The sequence below is a fragment of the Trachurus trachurus genome, assembly GCF_905171665.1.
Source record: "Trachurus trachurus genome assembly, chromosome: 19".
Classification (NCBI taxonomy): Eukaryota; Metazoa; Chordata; class Actinopteri; order Carangiformes; family Carangidae; genus Trachurus; species Trachurus trachurus.
In genome coordinates, this window is record NC_139913.1 from 19,000,934 (window position 1) to 19,027,162 (window position 26,229).

At 41.4% G+C, this 26,229-nt stretch overlaps 1 protein-coding gene across 1 annotated transcript in view; it reads left to right on the plus strand.

The window, feature by feature from the left end:
• The window catches only part of snx29 (sorting nexin 29), a 169,009-nt gene that overhangs the window by 73,745 nt on the left and 69,035 nt on the right, over nucleotides 1-26,229 (plus strand). The window contains exon 15 of the mRNA XM_083993820.1: nucleotides 15,883-15,989. Coding sequence (XP_083849946.1) covers nucleotides 15,883-15,989 — 107 coding nt within the window. The remainder of the gene's footprint in view (nucleotides 1-15,882; nucleotides 15,990-26,229) is intronic.

Consider the following 26,229-nt stretch of genomic DNA (forward strand, 5'->3'; position numbering starts at 1 on the left):
AACACAACAACAACAAAAAAGCAATTAGATTGACTTTCTAAAATGGCAGTCAATTAGCAAAGCTGCTGCATCGTGGGAAAGGTGAGGAGGAGGAGGGGCGGGGGGGTAATCAGAGAAAGAAAGAAAGTGCTACAGACTGCATTCACCTTAAGTGACAAAACAAACATGTCATTTGATGCAATTTGGACTTAATAAACATTTTTATTCAGTGCAAATTCTCTGTTTCAGGGCTTTTATTGACCTCAGTAGTGAAGAGAAGTTAAACAGCCTTCTGGTTTTATTTCTTCTTTCCAGTTAATGCAAACTCGAAACATCCTCCATGTTAACCACCAAGCCATCAGGACTTCTGTTCCTTTATTACAGTATGTCACAACAAAGCAGTCACTACTCTCAGGCGCCCACCTGGACCCACCAATCTGGCCTTGCAGGAGTGTTTTACCTAAAATCTGCTATATTTTTTTCCAATCAATCAGAAAACAGACAGCCAATCAGATGTGAGGCTCAGACCATCCTATCTTCTGATTGGCTCACCAATGTTGTTGCTACAGCTCCAGAGAGAAGACTGAGAGAGGAGATGTAAAACTACACTTCTTAAGTCCACAAATATATCTTCTTATGGATTAAGACTTCAAATAAAACAGGGAAAGTGTAAAATATGGGCCCTTTAATAGATGTATTTTATCGAAACAGCCTATTCTAGTGTCGGTCCAGTCACACATTAAAAGGTTTAGTTCTTTCAAACACTGAAGTACAAAGGAAAAACCTGCTCAAAGCACTTTTTGTGAGATGATACAAAGATTTAAATCTTACAAACAAACCTGATTCTTTGTTTCTTTGGTTTATGGCTTAAAACAGTTTAAAGTGTTGCACAGCCATCTGTCTTTGTGTAATGTCTCCTGTCAGAACAAAGAGAGGGCCAGATTGACAGACACAGTTTGATTCTTATCCTTGAAATTTCAATTGAGGTCCACATCAATGCTATTTAAGTTTGTAAGTTGGAAAAGTCAAGTTTTTCTACCTGACATCTCCATTTTTTCTTGCATGCTGATGATATTTAGCCTAAAGAAGACTTGTGTCTGCGTGCCCGTCTGTCTGTACAGCACGGCCTGTTTGTTATTCAAGGGAGAAGCAACACAGCTTTAAAGAAAACGATGAGAAAGCCACTCTTCTCGCCATGCAAATTAAAGGTATTTACTCTGAGATGTTTTTTCCTGTGCTGTTTGGAAGTAAGAGCACTTTGCTACACGGGGAGTGAATGAAGAATAATGTTGTCAGGACATCACAAGGTCTGATTGTATGCTTCTGCACAGTGTGCAGACTGCTGCCACATGGAAGAAGACTTGTCAGGAAATAAGAAACTAATGTTGTCATGGGAATAGACATGATAATAGACTAAGAAGCCTTGGCCAGGCATCAAAGGCTGATACCTGTTTACATTAGGGCTCGTAGGTGATCCAGTCCTAAGTGCATATGTCTAAATATGTCGTCATACACCCCAAAGATGTTCAGTGTGCACTGAGAACCACATCAACAGATAATCAGGAATACAGTTAGAAAATCATTCATTAAGAAAAGTCAACAAACAGCCTTGGTACGGCAAACAAAGAGAGGAAACAAAACCTCCAGACTGAGAAAACTAGAAGTGGGGCACATTTGATATTTTTGTTTGAAAAATGAAGCTCACAAAATAAGAAGAACAGATGAATTATCAAGTGTAGTTGCTGTTTAATTTTCTGCCGATCAAGTCATTGGGTAATTGACTAATTTCAGCTCCACAGCACCGTACACAGAGACCACATAATTATGAATTAGAAGAAACGAACAGAAACGGGGCTAAATTGGGAAATAGCTGTTTCATGGCTTAAATGCATCACGCACAAACCATGTCATAAAATGTTGCACATCACTGGCACACACTCATCGAGACGGAAGAAGCAGCCACAATTTATGAACCTGATATTTTAGGGAAGGTGTCTGATGGTTTTGGCACATAGATATCGAAGTTAATAGCAGGTATATTTTAATAAAAACAAACTAACAGCCAGTGATGAAGTCACATTGCTCCCTAGTTCACTGATTTAGGACATTTTAATAATCTTATTAATCATTCTGTATGTGTGTGTCAGGTTATCATATACAGCATTAAATAGCAAAGGAGGAAGAACCTGTTTTGGCTTTTCAGTCTACATTTGTGCTACAGTAAGACTGCAGAGAACCAGGCTAACGCAGTAGAAAGTTTTTCCACTTTGATGCCTGAAGTACTAAATGTTCAGAATACCACAAAGCCACAGTATTCAGATCATAATGGAGCGATGAAACTTGTAGTAAAAGCTGCAATAAAGAAAAAGCATCGACCAACTCGGAGCCATTGCCAAGCTATTTAAATCAAAAATCACGTTAACTGCAGGTTGTGCAGAATAAAAAGCTCCATGTATCAGTCTGACCTCGAGACCTTCCACTCAGTTTTACTGTTTCAATCCTCACAGCAGTTTTTCCGCTTCATACAAGTTTTGTTCCTGCTGTCGAGACCAGGAACGCAAGATATCATCTACATGTGCAAATGCTCTGTGTTTATATGCAGGCATGCACAATATTTCATGCATAACCAATCATGAATTCCTGCGTGCTGTGTCGTGTGAGTTGTTTGGGAAGTCACCAGAATCGGCGCATAATGTGTTTGTGAGCCACTTTGTAAGTAAATGGCTGAACACGGCGTACGTGAGGATTGTTTTAAGTCAACTGGTTCACAGTTTCCATGTGATCGGTTCTGTAAATGTACGAATTTTGTCATGCATGAGTGTCAGGGGGTGTGAGCGCTCTGTGAATGCTTAATAACTCTTTTAATAGGTTGCAGCAGATTGAGCTGTGATGCTTTCCAGCTGAGACATTTTTGGGTCAGAGTGTATTTTTTTTTTTTTTGTCTAATAATTGCTTTGATCAAAGGAATAATCAGGTTTTCTTCTTTCCTCTGCTCAAAACACACACACACACACACACACAGTCTAATGGCCGACACAGGTACCTGCGCATGCACATTTCACACACTTTTAAAATAAACTCACAGATAGATACACAGATGGTTGTGTTTTGGAACAAGCTACGAAACAAAGTGAAACGCCGTCGCCTCGGAGATTGAGAGGGAACTCAATCGCCTTAATGCACGTAGATAATGTGAAGCTTCACCTTACTGAGCCGGGATAAGAAGCGATACCGAAGCTGCTTGTTTGCTGAGGGGAGCCGGGCCTGCTGTGCTCAAGGTGGAGACTTATAAAGCGCAGATTCAATTACAACGCCCCCCACAGTGTCGCTTTTCCTCCTGAGTCTTTTTATCTTAGAGGTACAATCATATCGTGCAGTTAACTTTTATATGAGTCCGGAGTAATCCAGCAAGTTTGAGTTTGTTTTTTTTGCTAAGATGGAATCATGAGCATTTCTTTGCAGAGGAATGCAACAAAAACTAAATTCGTTTAATTCCCTTCCTTCCCCAGTACCTGACTTTATTGCCTGGAGCTCTGCATTCGTTATGCTGAGGTGCAGTAGACCAACAGTAAGCAGAGAGAAGACATTTCTGTGTTCTAAATATGATAAAGAAAAGTGAGGAGGACCACAGTAAAAAGGCTTATTTTTCTCCTGCAGACAGAGTTTTAACACCACTGAGTTTTCTCCTGTGGAAACCTAAAATATCAATGTGCTAAATATGCACTGAATGAAGAAAGTTCAGTAACACTTTATTTTTGACGCCTATCTCTATAACACATTATAACCATACTTATAATGAGTTAAAATGCAGTTATAGCACTGTATAACTATAGTTATAAACACTCATAAATGATCATAATGCTTTATAACGATAATCATAATACAGTAGATTTCACCTTTATGATCTTTTCTTACCATCATGAAGTATTATAATACTTGACCTTATAAGCCATTATAAAATGCTCTATAATGTGTTATGCTTATTGTTATAAAGCCTTACGATAATTTATGAGTGTTTATAATGATAGTTATACATGTTTATAAGCCAGTTACAACACATTATAACTATATCTATAATATATTATTGATGTGGGCATTGTCAGCGAGTTACTAAAAATTATAGCATATTATAATACCTGACCTTAAAAGACATGATAAAATGCTTCATAGTGTGTTATTATTGTTATAAAGCATTATGAGAATTTATGAGTGTTTATAACTATAGTTATACAGTGCTATAACTGCATTATAACTATAATAATATATTATAAGTATGGTTATAATGCGTTATAGAGATATAGAGAGCCAAATAAAGTGTTACCGAAAGTTCTTCCACTGGTTTAATTTTGTGAAATGAGATTTTGCGCAGGTGTGCTTCCAATTTATTCCAGAGATAAGTGTTTTGTGTCTGTGTATGTTCCTGTGTGTGTGTGTGTATGTGTCCATGTATGACGGATGGCACATGCACACACCTCCTCCTCCACACAGTAATCCAGTTTTTGTCCTCACTCAGATTATGAGCCTTTGTGATTAAGCTCTTTACATTTCCTATAAATATTTATTAAATCATTCCACCACACGTAATCCACATATTGATCGCCCACAATCCACTGCATGACCAACGTCTCATCTTATCGCTTTCATCAGTGTTGCACAGCGCCGCACAGATACAGCTGCACTCCGTAACCCACCGAATGTATTCATGTAACACCGAGAGCTGTGGAGGCTAAACAAAAGCTGAATCCTTCAGATTAGAGCAGATGATAAAATGAAAGTTTAATAATCCCCGTGGGGGAAAGTGGGTCGTCTCAGAAGTGAGGGATAGAAGACGAGAACAAATGGAGACTTGAAGATAACGCAAGTAATTACAACCAGGAAGGAGATGCGGGTCAGGATGGGGCGTTGTTTACTGGCAGCATCAGCAGGTTTGAAACGTGATGTTCACTTGGACAGAGCTGAGAAGAACATATGCTGAGAACATATGCTCAAAGACGTCTCCCTGTCATCGCATTTAACAGCTTTGTTTGGGCACATTTAACTGCATCTCTCAGTTTGAACTGTGAACCTTTAATAAAGCAGAACAGCAGCCTCACAGCAAGCTCGTCAAGAAGCAGAAAAGAAAAAGAACAAATGTTGCAGGTTGCGGCTCGCTGAGGTCACACCAACACACTTACTTGGATTATGCGCTTGTCCAAACAATCAGTCGGCTGATTTGATCAGTATTGCGGCAGCCGAGCGGTCTGATTGCAGGCTGGATCTCTCATTATAACCTCGGCGTAACATAATCAGATTTAATCGTCTGCGTCCTTGTAAGCGCATCAGATGAACTTTATTGATCCTGGCAGCTAAATTGGGTCATTACAGTAACAACTATTAGAGGTGTATGTTGGACATCAAACAAACTCATTTTCTGATTCTCAGTTGATTCCCGAAGGAGAAATTCATTTTGTTAATGTGTGAACAAATTTTTTTATTGAAATAACAGTCGTAGGAGAGTTTTTAGCTCAGGTTCATAATGGTTGAATGAATATATCACCAGGGCCGTTGGATAGGGGGGAAAGGTGATGATAATTCTAGGGGCCCAGCGCCCAGTAGGGCCCACAAAAACCCCCAGTAGTTTAATCTTTGTATGACTGAATTATTCTGCATAAGACCCTGACTAATACTCATCAAAGCATGTGGGCTAAAGTGGGCTAAATAAAAAACGATAATACGTTTGTAGTCTAAGAAAAAAAGTGGAAAAGTCAGGGGGTAGGGGCCCACTTTAGTATTCTTTCAGGGGGCCCAGAATTCCTAGCAATGGCCCTGTATATCACCACCACTTGGTGCAATTTGAAAGTGAATTATTAAGTTTTGCACCTTAAAGCTGTGTTAACTGATTACTTTTGAGCCACTGATGTATTTCCACTAAAGTTATTGCCTATTGTCAAATGAAAAAAGCAAAAACATAACTTTAGAGTTGTGTTTCTGGCAACCTGACAAATCAAGTTCTACCTTCTCTCTTTTTATATCCTCTTATTTTGCTCTCCACCCTCTGCTGAAGGAAACATCTGGTTCTTTAGCTGCTAAACGCTCTGCTACGTTCACCAGCAGTCACCAGCTGTGTCTCCCAGTGATGTGGTGTTGGACGGAGGCTGTGTCCCAATTCATGGGGGCTGCATCTTCCAGACGCTGCATTTGAAGACCAATTGTGTCACAGCTGTGCAACTAGGCTGTCCCATATTTCAAGGGCTCCTTCAAACGCGGCCGTCTTTTCTTGGGCGATGAATGATGCTCAAAAAGTTGTGTGGTCGCAGGGTTGCTAGGTGACAGGAGACAGGAGAGACACTTTATGACGTGATGGTCAGGATGGGCGCAGCAAATCCTGCTCGGGCCGGACTGTCTCTGACTCTCTTTTTTTTTGTTTAAAATGCTGTTATGTTTGGAAGAGATGAATACATGAGAAAAGACAAAAAGAGAGAATGACCCAAAACAATTAGCTTAAAGGTCCAGTGTGTCATATTTGTCAAGGTTTATTGGCAAAATCTGAATATACTACCAATGAATATATTTGTAAAAAGTGTATAATCACTATAAAATAAAATCTGTTTGGTTTTCATAGCCTTATAATTCTTCTTTTATATATACATATACAGTAGCAAGGGTCTTGCTTAGAGAGTGTCGCCATCTTGCGCCACCATGTTTGTATGGAATGGAAAATCCAGCCAACCAGAGAGCACGTTTCAAGAGTTTCATGTTCATAAATAAACAATAGAATTATTTAATACATAAATAATAGAATCTGAACGCTAGATGTCACTGTTTCCCCTCATTTTACACACTGGACCTTTAAGGACCTTAAAATATTAATTGTTTTCTCAATGTTCATTTTCAGAGCGAGTCCTGCTTTATTACTCATAGCCGTTTTGGTCGCAGCTTTACACAGGTTATAAAGCAGTGAAGGTGAAAACGGCACAGATGAAATATTTAAATAGAGATGATCATCACTGCTCAGCCTGTTGACGTGTCTCTATCTGTGCTCATGTCATCATCTTATTACTTGCGTTAAAAACTCACCCAACGCACTGTTGCCTTTACGAATGTTCCGCATGAGTCATGGGCGTCTCATGATGCCGTTATGTCACCAGACCCGCCACGTCTTGTTACTATGGGTGGCTGTTAAACAGGAAATATTTGCTCATTTCTATTCCTTACCATCTGCCATACGTGATTTACTGATAGTATTCAGCTGAGGCCTTGACAATAACAAGACGTTGTGTTAAGGCGGACGGTTGGCGTCCAATCACAGAGTTCAATCAAGTGAAATCATGATATTTTATAGGAAACTAAATTGTTTTCAGAATTCTATTCAGAGTGTTTGGGGACATAATTTGACCTGGGGTGTAGTGTAAAATAGAAAACCCATAGTCTGGGACAGATGAAAAATGCTTTCAACCGCTTTTCAGCCTTTGTGTGATTCAGGGCTGCACACTGGCTGCTGTGGTGGTGATAGATGCTAGATGATAGTGGTTTGCTGTGATTGGAGTTGAATTCTGGAGACTTCTAAGAACAGAGTGAGCGAAGAGAAGCCATGGAATGAAAGAAGAGCGCGCACACAAAGAGCTTGACGGTTTGGAAATGATAAGTGAGTGTGTGTGTGATACATGTTTTTACATACAGAAGTCTTTATGTTCAGAATCTCCCACATTCAACACATGTCATTCGTTCACATGGTTAAAGTGAAAGCACCAGAGGCGTTGCAACAGGACAGGCACCCCAGGCAATTGCCTAGGGCCCTGAGCTGGAAGGGGGCCCCCAGGGACGGCTGACATTGGTCCATATCGGTGACAACCTGATGGATGGCTGGATCTGAAAAAACAACAAGCAAGCGAATGATTATGTACATTCAATTAACAAATATTATGAAAATAAAATATATATTTCTCGCTAGAAATGAAATCAAAGGGCATTTTTATGCAGAAACTACCTCAAAATATAGATTTTTCCACTAAAACTTATAGAAATATTTACTATGTTTTTTGTTCTCACCGCCAGAAACTTGAGAGTCACGTGACTTGGACGCAAAACAATAGGAAAAAAAATAGTCAGACAAAATGTAACAGTCATACAATTTAAGAGCCGTTATTGTAAACCCTCTATGTTTTTGCACTTTGGACTAACGTAGCCAAGGTACGTTTTATAGATAACCATGAGACTGGGTTGGCATAGTATGCAGAATTGAATCATTACAGTATAGTTTGGGATTTTTGGATTCATTAACAGTTAATGTTTGCGGTCCTGGTTGGGGCTGGGGGCCCTCCAAGTTACCTCTTGCCCGGGGCCTCCAGAGTGTCTAGAAACGCCCCTGGAAACCACCAAACTAAAACTACACCACACTCGTCTCACTGTTCATGAGCCGTGACGCCACTGATTGAAGCATGTCCACACTTTCTGCCCCGTACCTGTGTGTGTATCAGTCGGTGCACCCCCCCCTCCTTTGTCCTCTCCATACACATACATGGGCTGATAAAAAGGCCTCTGTTATCTGAAGGAGGGCAACACGAGAAATGAACTATGAATGATTAGAAAATGAAAGAAGATTGCTTTTGATTAGCACTCCTTAATTAACTCCGCCAGCCGCCCGCCTGCTCCCCAGCCAACAATCAACAATGTATGGTCTGACTGCCTTATTAACACAATTTTTTGTGTGTGTGTGCACGTGGGTAGAATACATGCTATTGTGCGTGTAGCAAGGCATGTGTTCTAATTCTCCTGACTTTTGATTGTATAGTTTTTTTAATCAAAAACAGATGAACCTTAAACCTCAATTTGCTTTGACGTCCGTCAGTGTGTGATGCTCACCTGTGTGTGTGCGTGAGAAATCTTTTTATGCATGTTTTCATTGATATGCATGCCTGGCCTTCGCAACACGCATGATTAGCCGTATGGGACTGCTGTAACGCCACAGCACGGTACGCCGCCGAGTGAAACTGAATGACAATGAATGATTGATAAAGGGGAAAAGGAATTAAAGGAGAGATGAGAGAGAGACGATGAGGAGGAGGAGGGATGGGGAGGAAGCGAGGAAGATTTCAAAGGTGAAGCGAGTATGAAGAGAAAGGATGAATGAAGGTTGCATACACAAGCAGAACGTGGGGAATACAAGGGTTTAAAGGAAAGATGCAACAAAGACGAGTGGGGGGAAAAAAAAAAAAGCCGAATCAATACTTCATAGAGAAAACTGCAAAACATTAAAAAGGAACATGTTTTTAAGTGAAAGGAGATGAAAGAAAGTTAGGGGCGCCAAAACAGAAAGAACAAAGGATGTGGAGTGGGAGCTGGGAGGGATGGAGCGATTTCATAAGAAGATAAGATACGGAAGACGAGATTTCACAAGAGCCCCAATTTCACAGCGGTGTGAGTGCCGTGGGTTTGTGCCGTTACGGCATTACAAGGAGCGCTTCACTTGATTGCGCATTAGTCCTATTGTGGTGGGAGCCCGGCGCATGTTTTATTTAGCAGGGCTCGCTCCGAGGCTCGGCTGGAGCAAGGATGGACGCGTGTTTGTTCTGCAGCCCGCTGTGCACTCGGGGGTCGCCGATGCAGAGCGGCGTCTTCTTGCTGCTAATGGACGGAGCAGCGTTGAGTCGAGTGTGTCAGGCCCTGCCCCCCTCCACCCCTTCCACCCTCTCTCTCCACAGCAGCCATCGACATTGTTATCACCCGTCAACACCGGAGGATGCATCCGGCTTTTTCTTGATTCGGCCCTGCAGGTGAAACGTCCCTTGAATAAGAACCCGCTGCTGCTGGAAATCAGCTTCATAAGGTCAAAAACCGAATTACGCCGTCTCCTCTCGTCTCCGAACCCCCTTTTCTTTCCAGCTGCTCGCAACAGCAGGACACGAGAGAGGAAATGTCTCCGCCTGTCCACGTCTCACCCTGCGCCATGGCTTCCGGTTGTGCTGGGAGACTTTTCTCTTGATCTCTTGACCTGCAGACAGTAGGCAGTTTTCAGCAGCTTGCCCTTGACACCCCCGGGGGCCTGATAAACGACTGAGACTCTGCTTCAGACAGCAGATTGTTATGTAACGGGCTGCGATGTCCATCTGCTCCGTGCTTCGCAATTAGAATCATTTTAATCTGCGAGAAAACAACAACAAAAACAACGACATGGAGAAGGCGCCGAATGGAAACGTTCCAAATTTACTGACATAATGATGTAACGTCGTGATCACTGGGCTCAAACAAGAGAGCAGGAGCTCGTGGCATCTTGAAACAAACAGGACACCGAGGACGGTTTTAGACCAGACCAGGGTTAGGGATTCTCACCACGTCCTTCCCTCCACCTGCTCCTGTTTCTTATTCAAGATCTTGTGTGTTAGGACGGGAATCCACCCTGTGGGTGTGTGTGTGTGTGTACACGAGGCCATTATCTATGTATGATATCTATCTTGCCGCTGCTCACTCAGCTCTGTGCTGCTGGGACTATGAGGGGAAGAACCCATGAAAAAAAGAAAAAAATCATGGAAGACTTCAGCAATGACCTGAATCTATTATCCATGGCAAGTCTTTCCCTGATGTTCAATTTACTTTTGATACATGATATGATAAAGCCAAATGCAAAACACATGTTGAATTGACATGATGCCTCAGACCTGATCACAGTACATCTCCTCACATATGACATGTTTTTCCAGTTTACGGATCAGTAGCTGTAAATGTCTGATAGTTCAGGTCCTAGTGTGGACAATATTACAGATAGTGTGTTGACTTTTGTCTCCTCTGCAATGGACACAAAGGCATCAGGGAGAGGTTATAATCTGTACGTCGTCTTTGTCTTTATGCAGCCTCTTTCCACACACATGTCGACATCCCTTCAGCAGAAAGAAAAGCTCCTGTGTTTGTTGTGTTCAGCTGAACAACGTGGAAATAACATGGTTTGAGTGAGTGTTTAAAGAGAACAGGGCCTGGTATAGGGAATACAGTACATAGACACAAAACAAGTTTCTAGTTTAACTGTCAAGCTCATGCACAGTCAATGTGTGGAAACCATGAATTGACCCTGAGATAAGCACCGTGAACCACAGTGGCTCGGATGCTAATGTGGCCTTCAAGGACCTGAGACATCATCGGTCCAGGGCGCACGGTGTCTGTCCGACTTCCTATTTCTCCAACTTCCTATTTCTCCGACCATACATTTCTATATTTTTGCGTTCATTAGTCCGACCTCCCATTTCTCTGACTTAAGTAACCCTAACCATAAGCCTCTAGAATAAGTTGGACTAATGGGTAAGGTGCAGCCACACTATACCCGACTAAATCATGTAGTGTCGTGTCGCTCTCATTGGGTCACACCGACACGGTGCAACCCAATGTATTCACAATGAGAGCGACATGACACTCCATGATTTAGTCAGGTATAGTGAGGCTGCACCTGTAGCCGGAGAAATGGGCGGTCAGACTGATGTACTGTATGCTCCCCATCGGTCCACAAGTAATACATTCTGTATTAAAATTTTAAAGGTTTTAACTTAAAAACTTGAGGTTGGAAAATACACACAACACAGTGTTTATATGATATAGGCGATTATAGAAGCATAGCATTAAGATAGATTTGATTTTGGGCAGTAAAAATACAAAGGCTACATTTACATTTGTATTTTCTTTAACTAAACACTTGGTTAACATCCCCAAAAATATAAAACAATGCCAAAGCCACTAAAACAGAACCAGAACACATCACTGCTCCTGAACGCTGCCTGTCTGAACACGTTGTCCAGTTTGAGGGAAACTCCTCAGTGTGAGGGTGCAGCCACTGGCCTGTATGCGTGTGTGTGTGTGTGTGTATGTGTGTGATCTCTCAGCGGACTCCCCCTCTAAACTGGCTTATTATCTCACACACAGTGAGCGACGCCTCTAGAGATGCACACACACACACACACACACACTCAGGTGAAAACCCGGGGGAGTTGCACCTCTGGGACGGTGCAGCAACAGAAACACACACAAACAAACACGCTCCAATAAACAGTTTCATAATATGATGCGACACCGTTTTCTGCTGCATGTGTCATTTGATATGTGGCTCATGTGTAGCTCAACATTTGTGAGGCTTTATACCGACACACACACACCACACACCACACACACACACAGCTGCTGGGGAGTGTTGCTCAGTTAGCTTTGTTATTACAGACCAGCTGTCTGCCAATTTCCCCGAGTTAGGAACATCTGTGTGCCCCCCTCCTCTCTATCTCTCTCTCTCTGTCTCTCTCTCTCACACACACAAACACACACACACACACACACACACACACACACACACACACACACACACACACACACACACACACACACACACACACACACACACACACACACACACACACACACACCATGTAGGTTTCATTATTAAGAGCCGATCAGTATGACAGGTAACTCAAATTCAACTGAAGGGAGGGAGAAAAGTCAGAGCTGAGGCAAATTGGTATCACAAGAGAAACCATCAGCAATCCTCCATACGTATGTGTGTGCGTGTGTTTCTATTTTTGTGTGTCTCTCACTGTGGGTGTACATCTTCACTGTGAATGTATAACTAGACTATTTTTACAGTACCTACAGTATGTATGTATGTATATTTTCACTCTGTCAGTAAGTCTGTGCATATGCTGTGTGTGTGTGTGTGTGTGTGTGTGTGTCCTACCAGCTGCTGACTGAGGTGTGTGGTAGCTACAGTGCTATTGGGGGCCGGAGATAAGCTCAGGGTTTTCTGTGCCGCTGGGGCGTCTGCAGGAGCCACGATAATGTGTTTCTGTCAATCTCTGTATACAGTATAATTGTGTGTGTGTGTGTGCGTGTGTGTGTGAGAATGCATGTGTACATCCAACTCTTTACAGTATGTGTGGGTGGGCTGGTTTGTGTGTGTAACTTTCCTGCTCTACCTGTACAGTAGTTGTAGGTTGTAGCACGAAAGAATTTTGTAGTTTAAGTTTGAACTCTGTATCACAGCTTCAGTGTGTGTGTGTGTGTGTGTGTGTGTGTGTGTGTGTGATTTGTGTTTTTATTTTATCTGAGGGTTTAGACTAATATTAACGAGACCATGATCAGCAGATGTTAATAAAAAGACAATAACAAGAGCAGCAGTTTAATTAGAAAAGCCCAATGTGATAATTTGCAACTTTCCTTTATCCCGCAACAGAATCACTGTGTTGTAATTGTTGCTTTGACAAATGTAATAATTTCAACAAGCTGATACAAGTTTTCATAGAAATGTAAAGCTCAAATTGTGAGTCACGAGGCAGCAGCAGGAAGTTAGAGAATCAGGTTTGTTAATGAAACATCGCCCATTTTGAAATTAAGAGTGCCTCCGAAAACCTGGAACGATAAAATTAATTTAAAGTTGGAGGAGCGCTGAAAATGTGTTTTTAATTAAGATTGTGGTTCCTGTTCCTGTATTTTAGAAAAATATTCAGGCCCCTTCTTTTTTCCTCATTTTATTGTGTTGTAGATTTAATTTTAAATGGATGAAAATTATTATTCTTGTCCACCAATCTACACTTTAATGAGAAAATCCATAGTAACAGTGTGTTTGGGAGATTTTGTCCATTTATTTGAAACCAAAAAAAAAAAAAACCAAAAAAACTAACAGACTTGCTGCAGACTGAATTGATTGGACATAATTTATATAAGTCCCCATAATTGACCCAGAGCTGCAGAGACATGAGAACCTGCTGGAAGGACGACTGTCTCACCTCCAGTCATCAGTCACACCTTTATGATAGAACAGATTAGCAGGTGACACAAAACATACGTAAATTAAAGGGTGGGAGCTACTTCACTCTGCTGTTTCATTATCAAAAAGGGAGTGAAGTAAAAACAAAGCCAAAAAAAAAGAAAAAGAAAGAAGAAAAGGCCTGTTTTCATATTCTGAGAAAGTTGGAGCCAAGATTTCACAGCCTTCCAAGGACTACATGCTCATCACAGGACAAACACAAAGCAGATACTTTGTATTTCTGATTTCAAAGTCTGGGTTGAAAATGATGCAGCCGAGCAGTCATTGTCAGAAATCTCAAAGTATCTTAAATGTGTAGTTGGTAAAGGTTTAGACTTAATAGATTGAGAAGCAGCATTCAAGACAAGGAGGAATGAAGCCAAGTCCTTGAAAAAAGATCTAACTCAGAGTGCATGTGACCTGACAGTTCAGCTGTCAGCAGCCTATAGGGAGTCCTGAAGGTGGGAGTTCACAAACACTTCCAATTCTAACCATTGGAGAAATGAGAGCTGCACAAATCTAAGCTTGTGGAGACTTCAGCCTCATTCAGACACATTTACCCTGTGTTAAAACAACGCGAGGGGGCTGCAGTGATGTGGGTGGAGGGTGTGTTGTTTCATGCACCCCTGAAGCACTGAAATGTAACCCAGAAAACCCATATGTGATTGTCTAATGCAGCATCTTCCCAGAGGAAGTCCTGGTGCAGTGGTTCATGAGAGTTGGACTTCACATATTCAGACTGAGAGTAAACAACATGGTCGTCTTCGTTTGCCTGTTCCTTACTCTATAATTTCTCCTCAAATAAACTCTCCCCTTCCATCCTGCTGATTTCCATTGAGCTGATAGAAAAGTGTTTTTTTCCTCTTCCATTTTATTTATATAAAGGTAATTTGACGCAGTTTGCTGTCTCCCTCAACAAGAATTGCCAAATTGCCTTTGAGTGAAGTGTTAAAGGCTGGTTGGTCGCCTCAGTCCATCAGTGCTGTTATTTGTGTACCTGCAGCAGCTTTTCCCCCTACTGTATGGTCCTGTCTGTGTTGGAACTACACTCAGCCTGCCTTCTCCGTCAATACCTGCCTCGCTCTGTCTAGACGCGCAGACACTTGCTGGGTTTTCAGCCTTTATCTAATCGGCACTATCGGCTGTATATTTTCTAAAATAAAAAATAAAAAAAACTCCTGCCCGTAGAGCCACCGCCACAGGTTTATTTGAGCTCCGCGCATGCAGCCTCTGGACCTGCTGAATTTCTCTCTCTGTGTACTTTACCTCCACTCTCTCTCCGCGCATATCACTCTCCCTGTCCCCTCCGTCCTCCCAGCCTCAGTGTGTTTGTCGAGGTGTTAGCTCCGGTGCACTGGCAGTAAAACCAACGGTGTTTATTTGCTTCTGTTGTGGTGGAAAAAACCATCCATCGTCCGCCCTCTGCAAAAAAGACACACAGCTCCTACTTCTAAGTTCAGTAGTTTTATTTCTTTATTTATCTTGCAGAAGGAACCCGATTAGCGGAAGTTTATGGGCTCAGAAGCGGCGCTTTAGGCTCCGTCATGATGACTTTAGCTGGTTAGTGAGCTACAGTCGTGCAAAGAAACAATAAACTCAGTCTGAGAGGAGTAGAACAGGCCATGGCGAGAGAGCGGGAGTTTATCATCTTGACAAAATGGAAACAAAGTTTTTCTGCGGATGAAAAATGTGTGAGTGCTCCAGCATTTTATATTGGACATACGAGGAAGGATGCACGCAATATAACCCAGAGGCCTTTGTGTGTCGCCGTCTGTGGGTGTGTGTGTTTGCCGGGCTAACCTCCATGATTATATGCTTTTTTGTAGTGTGCATGACTCATATCTTCTATAGTTTATAACATTAATTAAATAAAATAGGGGTTCATGGCCATCTCCTGGCTGCTAATGTGTATATTATATAGATGTGCTGCTCCCTGCGCTCCGTCTCGCGCTGCCGAAACAAAAGCATTAAACAGCCGCAGGTGTCACAACTCGCCACAGATGAAAACACAATGTGCATAATTGGCAAAAACCCACTGTTTATAATTCATAGCAAAGAGAAGAGGCTGTCAGTGCAGTGTGTGTGTGTTTGTCTTTTGTGTGTGTGTACAAATGTGTAAATGTGTGTTCTCTCTGTGTCTCTCTCTGCTGCAGCCCTGTCAGTGCTGCGGTCCAGTGAAGAACAGGCTCCTGTCCCGCAGAATAAGTTCATGGGTGACATCGAGGAGCTGGCTGCCAGCTACGAGCGGAAACTCATCGAGGTGAGTGCTTTTTCTCTCTCTCCCCCCTTCTCTCTCTTCTCTTCTCTGTCTCTGTTTGTTTACTCCTCACTGTGTATTAGTTGTGATAGTTGTCTAGGAAATCCACACTACCATTTCCCACAGGTTCATTTTATTGCTGTCACAGCTAATGCGCATTACCGCAAATTCCTTTTAATGCCACTATTTTCTTTCTTTCTTTCTTTTTTTTGATGCATGATTGTATGTTTTGGTCTGACCCCTACAGTAGTTTGAATCACTTGCCGGTGTTACAGTGATATCTGTGATCACTGTTGCACATTTTCAGCATTGTCTCATCGACTGTGAGTCGACATGTTGGTGGTGGTGTGTGTGACAACTCAGCCGAGCCCCAGTGGAACTGTCCACATCCTGTTTGCTAATTCAGCCCAGGTGGATGAAGACAGTTGTCTGGAGAAAGCAACAGGCTCAAGTTATGTTAATGTTTGCAGATTGTGGACGTTCGTTCTGCTATCTGTACATGGACGAACAGTAGAGTCTCATGGTCCTCTGATATTTGTTTCACAGTCGAATTGACAAGTTAAACCATCTCTGCTAACAGTCACCTCTCAGATAGAGCTGTCATATTATTATTTTAGCATATTTTGTAATACCCATGGCAGTGAGGCCTTTGAGTTTTTCTGGACAATAGTTCATGTATTATAAAGTTACATTGCGTAAAGCAGCATATTTTTCCATCATTATACACTTGAAAAATATTGCTTTGTGGTACATAAAAAAGAAAACATATGATTAATTTTCAATTACTGTGTGATTAATTGCGATTATTTACAGTATGGACACTTATTAATCGTCATTAAATATTTGAATCATTTGACAGCCTTAGTTCATTTCTCTCGGTGGGTAACAAATCAAATTTACAGCATTTAAAGGATCAGTTCAACATAACGAGGAATATTATCATTGATGGAAAGATCAATATCCTCCTGTCTGTCTGAGAGCCAAAGATGAAGCTAGAGCCGAGAGGCAGCCAGCTTTCCATAAAGACTGATGCAAACAGAAACAAACTAGTCTGGAGTCTGGAGTCACTGCAGGTTGCTTGGCAACCTCAAGGTAACAACAAGATGCTAGGATGACTTTTTTTCCCCCCCTTTGTAGTTTTGTTTCTTGTGTTGTTTTAAGACACTTGTTTTTGTTTTGTACCATTAGCTGTTCAACAGAGCTCGAAGCCAGTACTTAGATTTAAAAGTGCAACCCTCAGACTCTGGATCCATGAAGGATCCACCCTGAGGAGTCCTCATTGCCCCGGAAAGGAAGGCTGTATTTCTCTGCCATATTTGAAGGAGTCTTCAAATATCTAATCCCACAGCTGTGACGCTGTTAGTCTTCACATGCTGCCTCTGAAGGATGTGGGTCCTAAATTAGGACACGGATATAGTGTCACAGATAACTAATAGTTTCTGGTTTGTTACAAATTGAACAAAGTTTGTTTGTACTTTGGACAAAGCAAGGCTACCTGTTTACCCCTGTATCTACCATTCACCCTAACCTTAGCTAATTGTCAAGTTAATTGCTTTAAAGGGATAGTTCAACATTTTGGCAAATTGGCCCATTGCCATAATCCCTATAGTCATAGCAGCAGGTTCGTTAGCTTTGATTGTCGGTGCAAGCTATTTTTAGAACGGCGGAGCAGAGCTGTGAGCTGCTCAGAGCTACGCTACAGAGGCTGATGGGATTTCTAAAACTATAGGGATTATGGCAATGGGCCAATTTGCCAAAATGTTGAACTATCCCTTTAAAGGAAATCCAGAGCATGTAAGACTGTTTACAATCTGTTTGCTCTTATTCCAACAACTTAAATCACATTGCTACTTGTATTTAGAGGATGTTCAGTCTGAGTTTTGTATTGCTTGTTTAACAGAAATAGAACGAGCCAATTTGATTTCTCTGACCTGCTGTCACACGACGTAAAAACAGCGAAGGAGCCAATAACATTGTCGGCTGACAGTAATTTAATTCACATGTGGTAATGATTTATTGATGTAGACTGGAAGTTTTTAGTAAAGCCTGAACGGGTACATTAGCAAACACAGTTTAAGAAAGAATGATAAATTAGTTTGAGCTTGTAAGAGCTGTGCAGGGAATTTCTAATTCTTATACCCACCTGTTTTATCTAAATAAAACAGAGTGATGTACTTTTCAGTTGCATTGATATAATTTTCTTCTCAACGGCTCTGAGAGCTATTCCCCGAGCAGGTTCTTCTCCAATATTTTGATTGCAGCACACAGTGACGCTCTGTAATAATTGGACATCAGGCGCACTGCTGCCAGCTGTGTGAGGGATGATGGGAGCTGTGTCCAGTTCCCCGTTAGTTTGACCACTGAAGCAACACTCCCAGTGAGAGTGACATTGGCAGAGGAAAACAGCAGCGACGTCTCTGTTTTCTAATGGATAGTGAGGTGTGCTGGGGACGGCGGGGGGGGGCGTCCACATGAATAATTAATCCACAGTTCTATATTTCTTTAATAAGAAATAATTCTGCCTGTGTTTGGCCAAACTATGTTTTCACTTATTTATGCACATGTATGTGTGATGCATTTTTAATGGTGTTTACTTATTTATTTGTTCATTTGCTTGGCTGTCACTTTCGATTGGGCTTTCACAGAGAGCCTGCAGGGTGGTAGTGGGACACGATCGTGCTGCAGGGTCTCATCTGGTCCCAGGCCAGCCAGGACCTGGTGGCGTTGTACAAATAAGCCTGTCATGAACAACACAAGTGTTTTCCTTGTCGCCGGTATATAACAAGTTGAAATAAGCAGAAATATAGTGCAGTGAAGAACAATGGCTGCAGTGGTAAAGAGAACAGAGAAAAGAAAGATATTCAGCAAACAGGCGAGGATGTTTTCAATATTGTTCATCACTACTCTGGTTCAATAGGAGTTGTTATAAAATTCAGAGGGACAGTGTAACAGGGGTGTGTAGTGGTTAGCATTATAGTATGAATTATAATAGGCCTGGTTATGCCCTGCCCTTCCCTGATTTCAGATGGGATTGTGATCCTGAATGGAATAACAGTAAAGTTAATGAATGAAGAGGGGATAAAAGGTGAAAAGACGGATAAAGGAATTTAGTGTGTTGGTCTGTGTACAGACCTGTTGTCAGGATTGAGAAATAGTGCGGTTTACATGAGTAGCTGTCAACACTCCTGGTTCAGCTGTCTCGCTTCAGCGACTGAGACAAAACCTGACCGACCAAGTTATTGATTTTTGGAAATGTCACATCGAGGCTCGTTGGATACATAGAGGCCAGACACAAATAAATATTGGACAGGACTCAGCCTTCATTAACTTGGGAAATACGCCCGTGTTTGTGACCTACTTCAATTTTAATTTATTGATGCTAATTCATTGTATTGACTTTGGCTTTGTTTGTATTTGAGCCAAATCTCGAGTGGCCTGATGCTCTTTTCCTGATGCATGTGTCCTGTCAGGCTCTGCACTGTGCACGGGTCCATGAAAAGGCATTTCAGGTGAGGAATTTCTCCTATTGGCCATTGTCACCCCTTTAACTGGCATCAGCGTACAGTGGAGGTGGTGGTGGGGTTTTAAACACATCATCGGCCATGTGAGAAGCCGTAGTGTCGCTCTGCAGGTCAGTGGTTTCATGCCTTGTGGGACATTGTGCTGGTAAAGCCCTTCACTGAATGTAGCCCTGGTTCCTCTGAAACTACTGATTGCAGCATTCAAGCCATCAAATATGATGCTTTAGTCACTGATGGAAATAAATGAGCAGATTTTACTAAAAAAAAAAAAAAACACCTGCCGTTGGTTTTGGCTACAGTCGACAGTCAGTGTTTAGTAGATAGCTGAACGTTGCATTAGTTGATGTTTTGGCCTCTTGTGGTTGGCAGGACTAGCTGAAAAAAATCAGTAATTAATGTAAATGAAATTATCATGAAGCAACTGCTCATTCACACACACTTAGCAGCATTAACATTCGTGTTTCTGTTTTCCTTAGTCAAACATCCTCTTTTCACCAGCTCACTTTCTGGTTTTACTGACTCTTGAGTGAGATATCTGCTCCCCAGTTGCAAAGTGCTTCACTCTGTTTATCAGCTAGTTGCTAACTTTGTCTAGCTGCTGTTAAGTGGTGGGCAGGTTGTGCAGTCTACTCTGGGTTTATCAGAGCTGCTTCGCTAAAAACAAAGTTGCTGGCTGGAGATGAGGGTAGTGCGAGTGGAGTTTGTGGATCAGGAAAAACAACACAACAAACTTTAAGAGTTATTTATACATTTTTGCTGTTGCTACATGTCCAACATTAGAGTTACTTATCAGTCTAAAAGAAACATTGAGAGCTGTCTCCAGCTGTGGAAAGCAGCACCAATGTTAACTCTTGTTTCTATCACATATCACAAGTTAGCCTGCTAACCAGCTATCCACGGCCTGTCACGTCACTTTCCGATAGCGACTCAGTGGAGCATCTGATCTGCCCAGAGGACATAGCGCTGCTCAGACGACGTTTTACCACTTGTATTATTAAGTTAATGATGGCTGAAGCTCTTATCAAGCAACTACTCATGTGTACCCAGCAAGAATTCACCTTCAGTGGCAGAGAAAATGTGTGAATAGCTCCTTTAAGTCCAAAAAGCCTGGGAGAGATAACTGCACAGTTAATAATTTTGTGTAGGTTTGAAACTTTGAAATTGGTCAATCACACACATTCACTTCATCTCTTGTCAATATAGAAATATAAAAATGAATAGCTTCAATTCCGTTTGTTACATATTTTTATTCTCTGATAAATATTGAACATAGAGTTCATCCTTTCTAATTCATTAAACATAGTCCAATCTCTTGTCACAGTAGTGTGAATAGCTGCTAAGTGAGAAATGTCTGAATTTTAGAAATTCAGACGTTCTCAATATTTCTAACGTCCTCCCAGTGTTTGTATTCAAGGTTTCCTCCTGGTCTCCTTCTCCAGTTTCAGACACATGTGATTTAGAAATTGGTCCTAATGTCCATGTAGCTTTGTTTTTCTGACATAATATGAGCTGTTGGACATTGATTTCCTTGGTCATCTGTGTGTTATGTTTTAACAGTCTCTTACCTTAGTTCTGTCCAGCCTTGGCCCGTTATTTCACCAAACTGACTAAGAACATGAACACAGGGGTGGCTTGCGGAGGAAGTGCTTATTTTTACCCTTTGATGATTTCAGGATCTTCTTCCACTACTTTTTCCTACATGATTCTTCACACTTCTTCCTCTCTCCCCTCACTCCTTCAGCTCCTCGCCCTCACTTCTCGACTGTGACAGTGACAAAGTGATATGAGGTGTGTTCCTGTGTATGTGTATGCGTGTGCACATTCACGAGGTGTGTCGATTGCTGCCAGGATGAGTGTTTCTCACACTGATCTACATGGATGCTTGATCTAAATGGGTTTAAAAGGGGGAGGGCACTTCAACGTGTCCCCATGGACCGGTGCTTGTCAGAAATTGAAGAAAAAGACAATGAAATGATGAAATGAGTGAAAGACAGACGGAAGCAGAGAGAGATTAAATCATAGAGGGAAGAAAGTAAAACTACAACTCAAGGGGATACATGCATAAGAATTCTAATTTCCATCTTTATTGCATGGTGTTTTTCATTGTGTGTGAGTAATAAAAACAAATTACATAACGCAGTTAACTTGTCCACCGAGATTTCTGAGAAACAGCAAAACAGCATGACATTGATCTGTGAGGTTGGAGTGATAAGGAGAGGGTGGGCAGGTAGTGATGTAACACGTCCTCTTATCAGCACTCACAGGCTGCTGGTGTCAGGCTGATGGCAGCCTATACACTACACCACCGTCCCTCTGGACTTATCGACCGGCAAATCATTCACTCTCACCAGCATGTGACTGTTCACTTTAATTACATTTTTAATCCAGTTTGTTGTGATAGTTGCATCGATGTGTTGTGCTATTTTTTTTATTCATATGGTATAGAATGACGTCAGGGGTGCCGTTGTCAGTATTGTTATTGTCGCTCATGCAAACTGATAAAACAGACAGAGGGTGAAGACGGCCTCTCCTCAGGCACTTCAGATTTTCTAACTCAGTCTTTTAAGCCACTCGTGGCCGGTGTGAAAGAGGCATTCAAGGACTCCTCTTGAGCAAACCGTGTCTCAGAAAACCAAATTTGAATCTTTTTAAGAAGATATTAATGTTGCCTGCAAGTGGGTTGAATGATAATTTGCAAACCACTGAAAGAAATAGAAAAAAAAGCTGGCAGCAATAGACTGACTCTACTATGAATACACAACATATTCAACCACCTTTTATCATGTTTCATGCACAAACCTATACCCTGGTCAGGTCAGATGTCATGTTAATGCTGTCATTGCTGTAAGTTGAAGACTATAAAGACTATAAACTGTGGGAAATAAGGTTAGAGTTTAAGTTATTTTGTCAGAATACTGCTCCAAAGTCAAGAATCAAAGAAACTCTCAACTAAATCTTCTTCAGATTTATGAAAATGAATTGAAGTAAAGCTAACCACATCCCTACTTCACACATTTATCCTAAGGGGAACTCTTTGAAAGTTTAGTTTTTCCGACAAATTCAACATCAGCATTTACAGATTCATTAGCACTCACAGACTTGATCTCTCTACTTGTCACACGGTGTTTTCAGAGGTGGGAAGCCACCCCTGTTTTGCTTATTTTTCTTACTCACTTTCCTCTCTTGCAGTTATCACTCTCGCTGTGGCCCAGTCAGCCTCCTCCTCCTCACTCTCCTGCACAGAGTCATTGTAGCGCCCGGGCCACAAGCAGCACTGCTCACATTCATTGTAAATGCAATGAAGCTCTCAGCAAGGTAGATAAGCAACCAGCTGTTAATGCTAATGTAGCCATGTAGCGAACACAAAACTTACAAATAGCTCCCTGGAAATGTGCTCAGCTTGATTTATGTCCTCCTTAAAAATGCACAAAGTTAGAAGAGGTTTGGTCATTTCACATCGCTGATTTTTGATTTCCCTTTTTTTCTGGGCTCTTTTCTTTTGAGGGGGGGATGGCTCACCTAGACTAAGGGCACATTAAAGACATTTGACATTTGAATCAGAGCTTGATGATAGTTGTTGAGCTGTCAGTCAGATCAACACACACCCACACAGTCGCGTTAGAGCAGATGAGCAGAGTTTTTGAATTAAACTCTTAATAAAACATAAAGATAGGACGTTTTTTTAGCTTTCATTTTTTATTAAGCCATTAAGGTTTTCAGGGGCTTTAAAGATGTATGAAGTAATTTGTGCGACTTCTGTCGATGTCTGTTGATCACCAACAAATTAAAGAGATTAGTAATAAGATTACTGTAGCATGGGCACACTTTGAATAGAACGTGTTAGCTGTCTAATTAGAGCAGAGATCCAACAGGGATATCTGTGAAGATAACATCGCTGTATAAACTAGTGCTGTTTTGTAATATGTCCATATGGCCTGTGAACAAAATGTTTAATAGCACATAAATGTAATACAAGTAGGAAAATGACTTTATAAGCAGCCGTTCATGCAGATATGTTGTTGTTGTGCTATAGAAGCCCATATATGTAGTAAAAACACCTGCAGATTTAGATCAGTAGATCAATAGATGGCGCCAGGATGATTTAGGTGTTTCACATTTTGACAAAATGCTTTTGTGCTCCAAACTGAGGCCTCATTACATCACACACTGGTTCTGTAAACTAACTGGCTTCAAGGCTGGATCATCCTAACCCAAATTCTCCAGCAGACGTCTGACTCACATCCAATAAACAAACAGACTCTACATTGGGAGTCTTGTGACTATGCATTTACAGTTACAGCACATATTTTTTGTTGTTGTTTTGTTTTTCCCGTAGTGGATTTTTTTTTCTATTTCTGCTGTGCTGTACTGATGAGTAGAGGGAGAGTACTTTTGGAGGATAGAGAAGAGATATGGGTCGAAACTTCCAGTGGGATCAGGGATTCTCCCTTTGATCCGCAAGCTCATTAATTAACCATAAACAACATCAAGAACAAGAACAACAATTACAAGCCACCGACTCAGAGTCTCCTCTGTTCAGAGAGAAGACGCAGTAATAACCAGGAGAATATGAACCGATGGGCTTGTATAAGGCCTGTTCTTTTCGCTGTGTAATGCACGTGAATTTGACCCTTGAAAAGGAAAAGTACTGCATAATGCATGCTTTTCTTCTCAGAATAATGTAGGTGAGTCGTCTTTGAAGTGTTTTTCTCATTCTCCCAGTACGAAAACATTTGTAGGCCTTTTTCTTTTACGCAAATGATATCCTGTTTTGTAAGTCTCCATGTAAGAATGTCCATGTCCAGAATGGGATGACACTTTACCATCTTTTTATGCAAAAACAAAACGTAAATGCTTCAGTTACAATTTATCAACATTTTATTCCTAGTTAGATGAATCATCAAACCAGTATTAGAACTCAAACTTCCTGCTATGTGACTCAAAGATGAGCATTTACAGTGGGGTCAAAAGTCTGCACCTACTTTTAGATGTTGAAGTCATCCAGTGCTACAGTACAGTCTCTGCTACTTTTAGTACTGAGCTCAATGGGGAAATGACTGCTGGATTCATACATTTTGCATTGCAACTCTGCAATAGCAGTCAGTTAAAAACAAGTCCTACTTCATTATCAGACTTTCTCGCAGCTTCATAATCTGATTATTAAACTCAGATCTCTTTTAATTACATGTGCTAGGTTCATTGTGTGCAGTCGACAATAATAAGGCAGATTTGCTTCTCAAAACTCTGTAATTTCGAAACAGTGGGTCTTTGATTTAAGTCGGAGGGAAAAGTAGCTCCTCAACTGGAGCCAGAGACAGCAGATTGTGTCGTCTTAAATGCCACCTGTCGTTCGCAACTTTTATCCACTGTACCTAGCTAACTAGATAGCTAATTAAGCTTATTTTAGTGAATGATAAATTTGTTCCACAAACCTTGAAAGAGCGCTTTTAACTATTGTCTTAACGTGGCTAAAGCTACTGTACATTACCAGAAAACACCTGCAGATATGGAAATAAAGAAAGTTTGTTTCAACACTTGGATAGTAGCCTGATGTAGTTGCTATGCTAATGTTAAACCTAAACACTGTGGAGGCTTAAGTGAAGGATTTTCAAACATTGTCAAGTAAGCAGACAATACATTGTTTATTGTGCCTCTTGGTCTTGGAGAAAATCCTGGGTTACTAACATGTAAGATAGTTAGCCTGATGCTAATTATTACATTTTAGGTCTATGGATTAAACCTACTGTAATAAACAATGTTTAGGAGTTCCTTACTCTTTAAGGCTAAAAAAGACACCGCCCTCAAAACTCTTGCTGAGTCTTGCCACAGTCTTTTACCATCACAGAAACACAAATGCTTAAACTTTGACGTGCGGCAATAATCCATAAACCCCATCTTCACATTGTAAGTCCTGTCGGTGTACATTCAAATTTTGTCTCTTGATAGTGAAACGACTTTTTGAATGTAAACCTAACCTTAATCTGTCCAAATACTTTTGTCATGCGTAGACGGGGAGAACATGCACTAAGAGAGGGTTTTAGTCGCCTGAACGTTCATCCACATTGTGATGAAAACAGCCCAAAATTAAAGCTGACAGACTGTACTTTAACATTGTCATCACCGCAGCGTTTCAAAGTAATAATACTACATAACCCAAGAAGTGAGTGATCCGAGCGCTCATGGGGCTCTCTGTGTGATGCGGCAGTGACAAAGAGCTACGTCTGTACCATGGGCCAGATTTAGCCTTTTCTATAAACTCCCATTTCTGTCTTTTCTATTGGTCCATCTGCCGCTCTCATGTGCTCACACTTCTTAAGTCATCTCTCTCTCTCTCCCTCCATCTCTCTTTGTGTCTTTTTTTCCCACCTCAGTTCAGAGTGGACAGCACAGCTTGTGATGTCTATATTGGTCCTCTCTCACACTCCTTTTCCTCCTTTTTTCCCATCTCTCAGCCGATGTCTCTCCCTGTTAAGGAGCAGCTGTGCTGAAGTGAGTCAGAGACACAGAGTGAGACACAAGCAGCATTTAGATTTACAAAGTAGCCCAGCGTTGGGCCATATTCTGCTTGAGGTCTCACCCCGGTTCAAGATGTTTAAGTGAACCTTTGATGCCCTGCGACTGGGTCTCTCTTCTGCCATGAATAAAAAACGATGAAAGAATTTTCCTTTCAAGTCATGCTGTCCTGCCCACTATGAAATGGTCCCAGCTGTGATATGAGCACA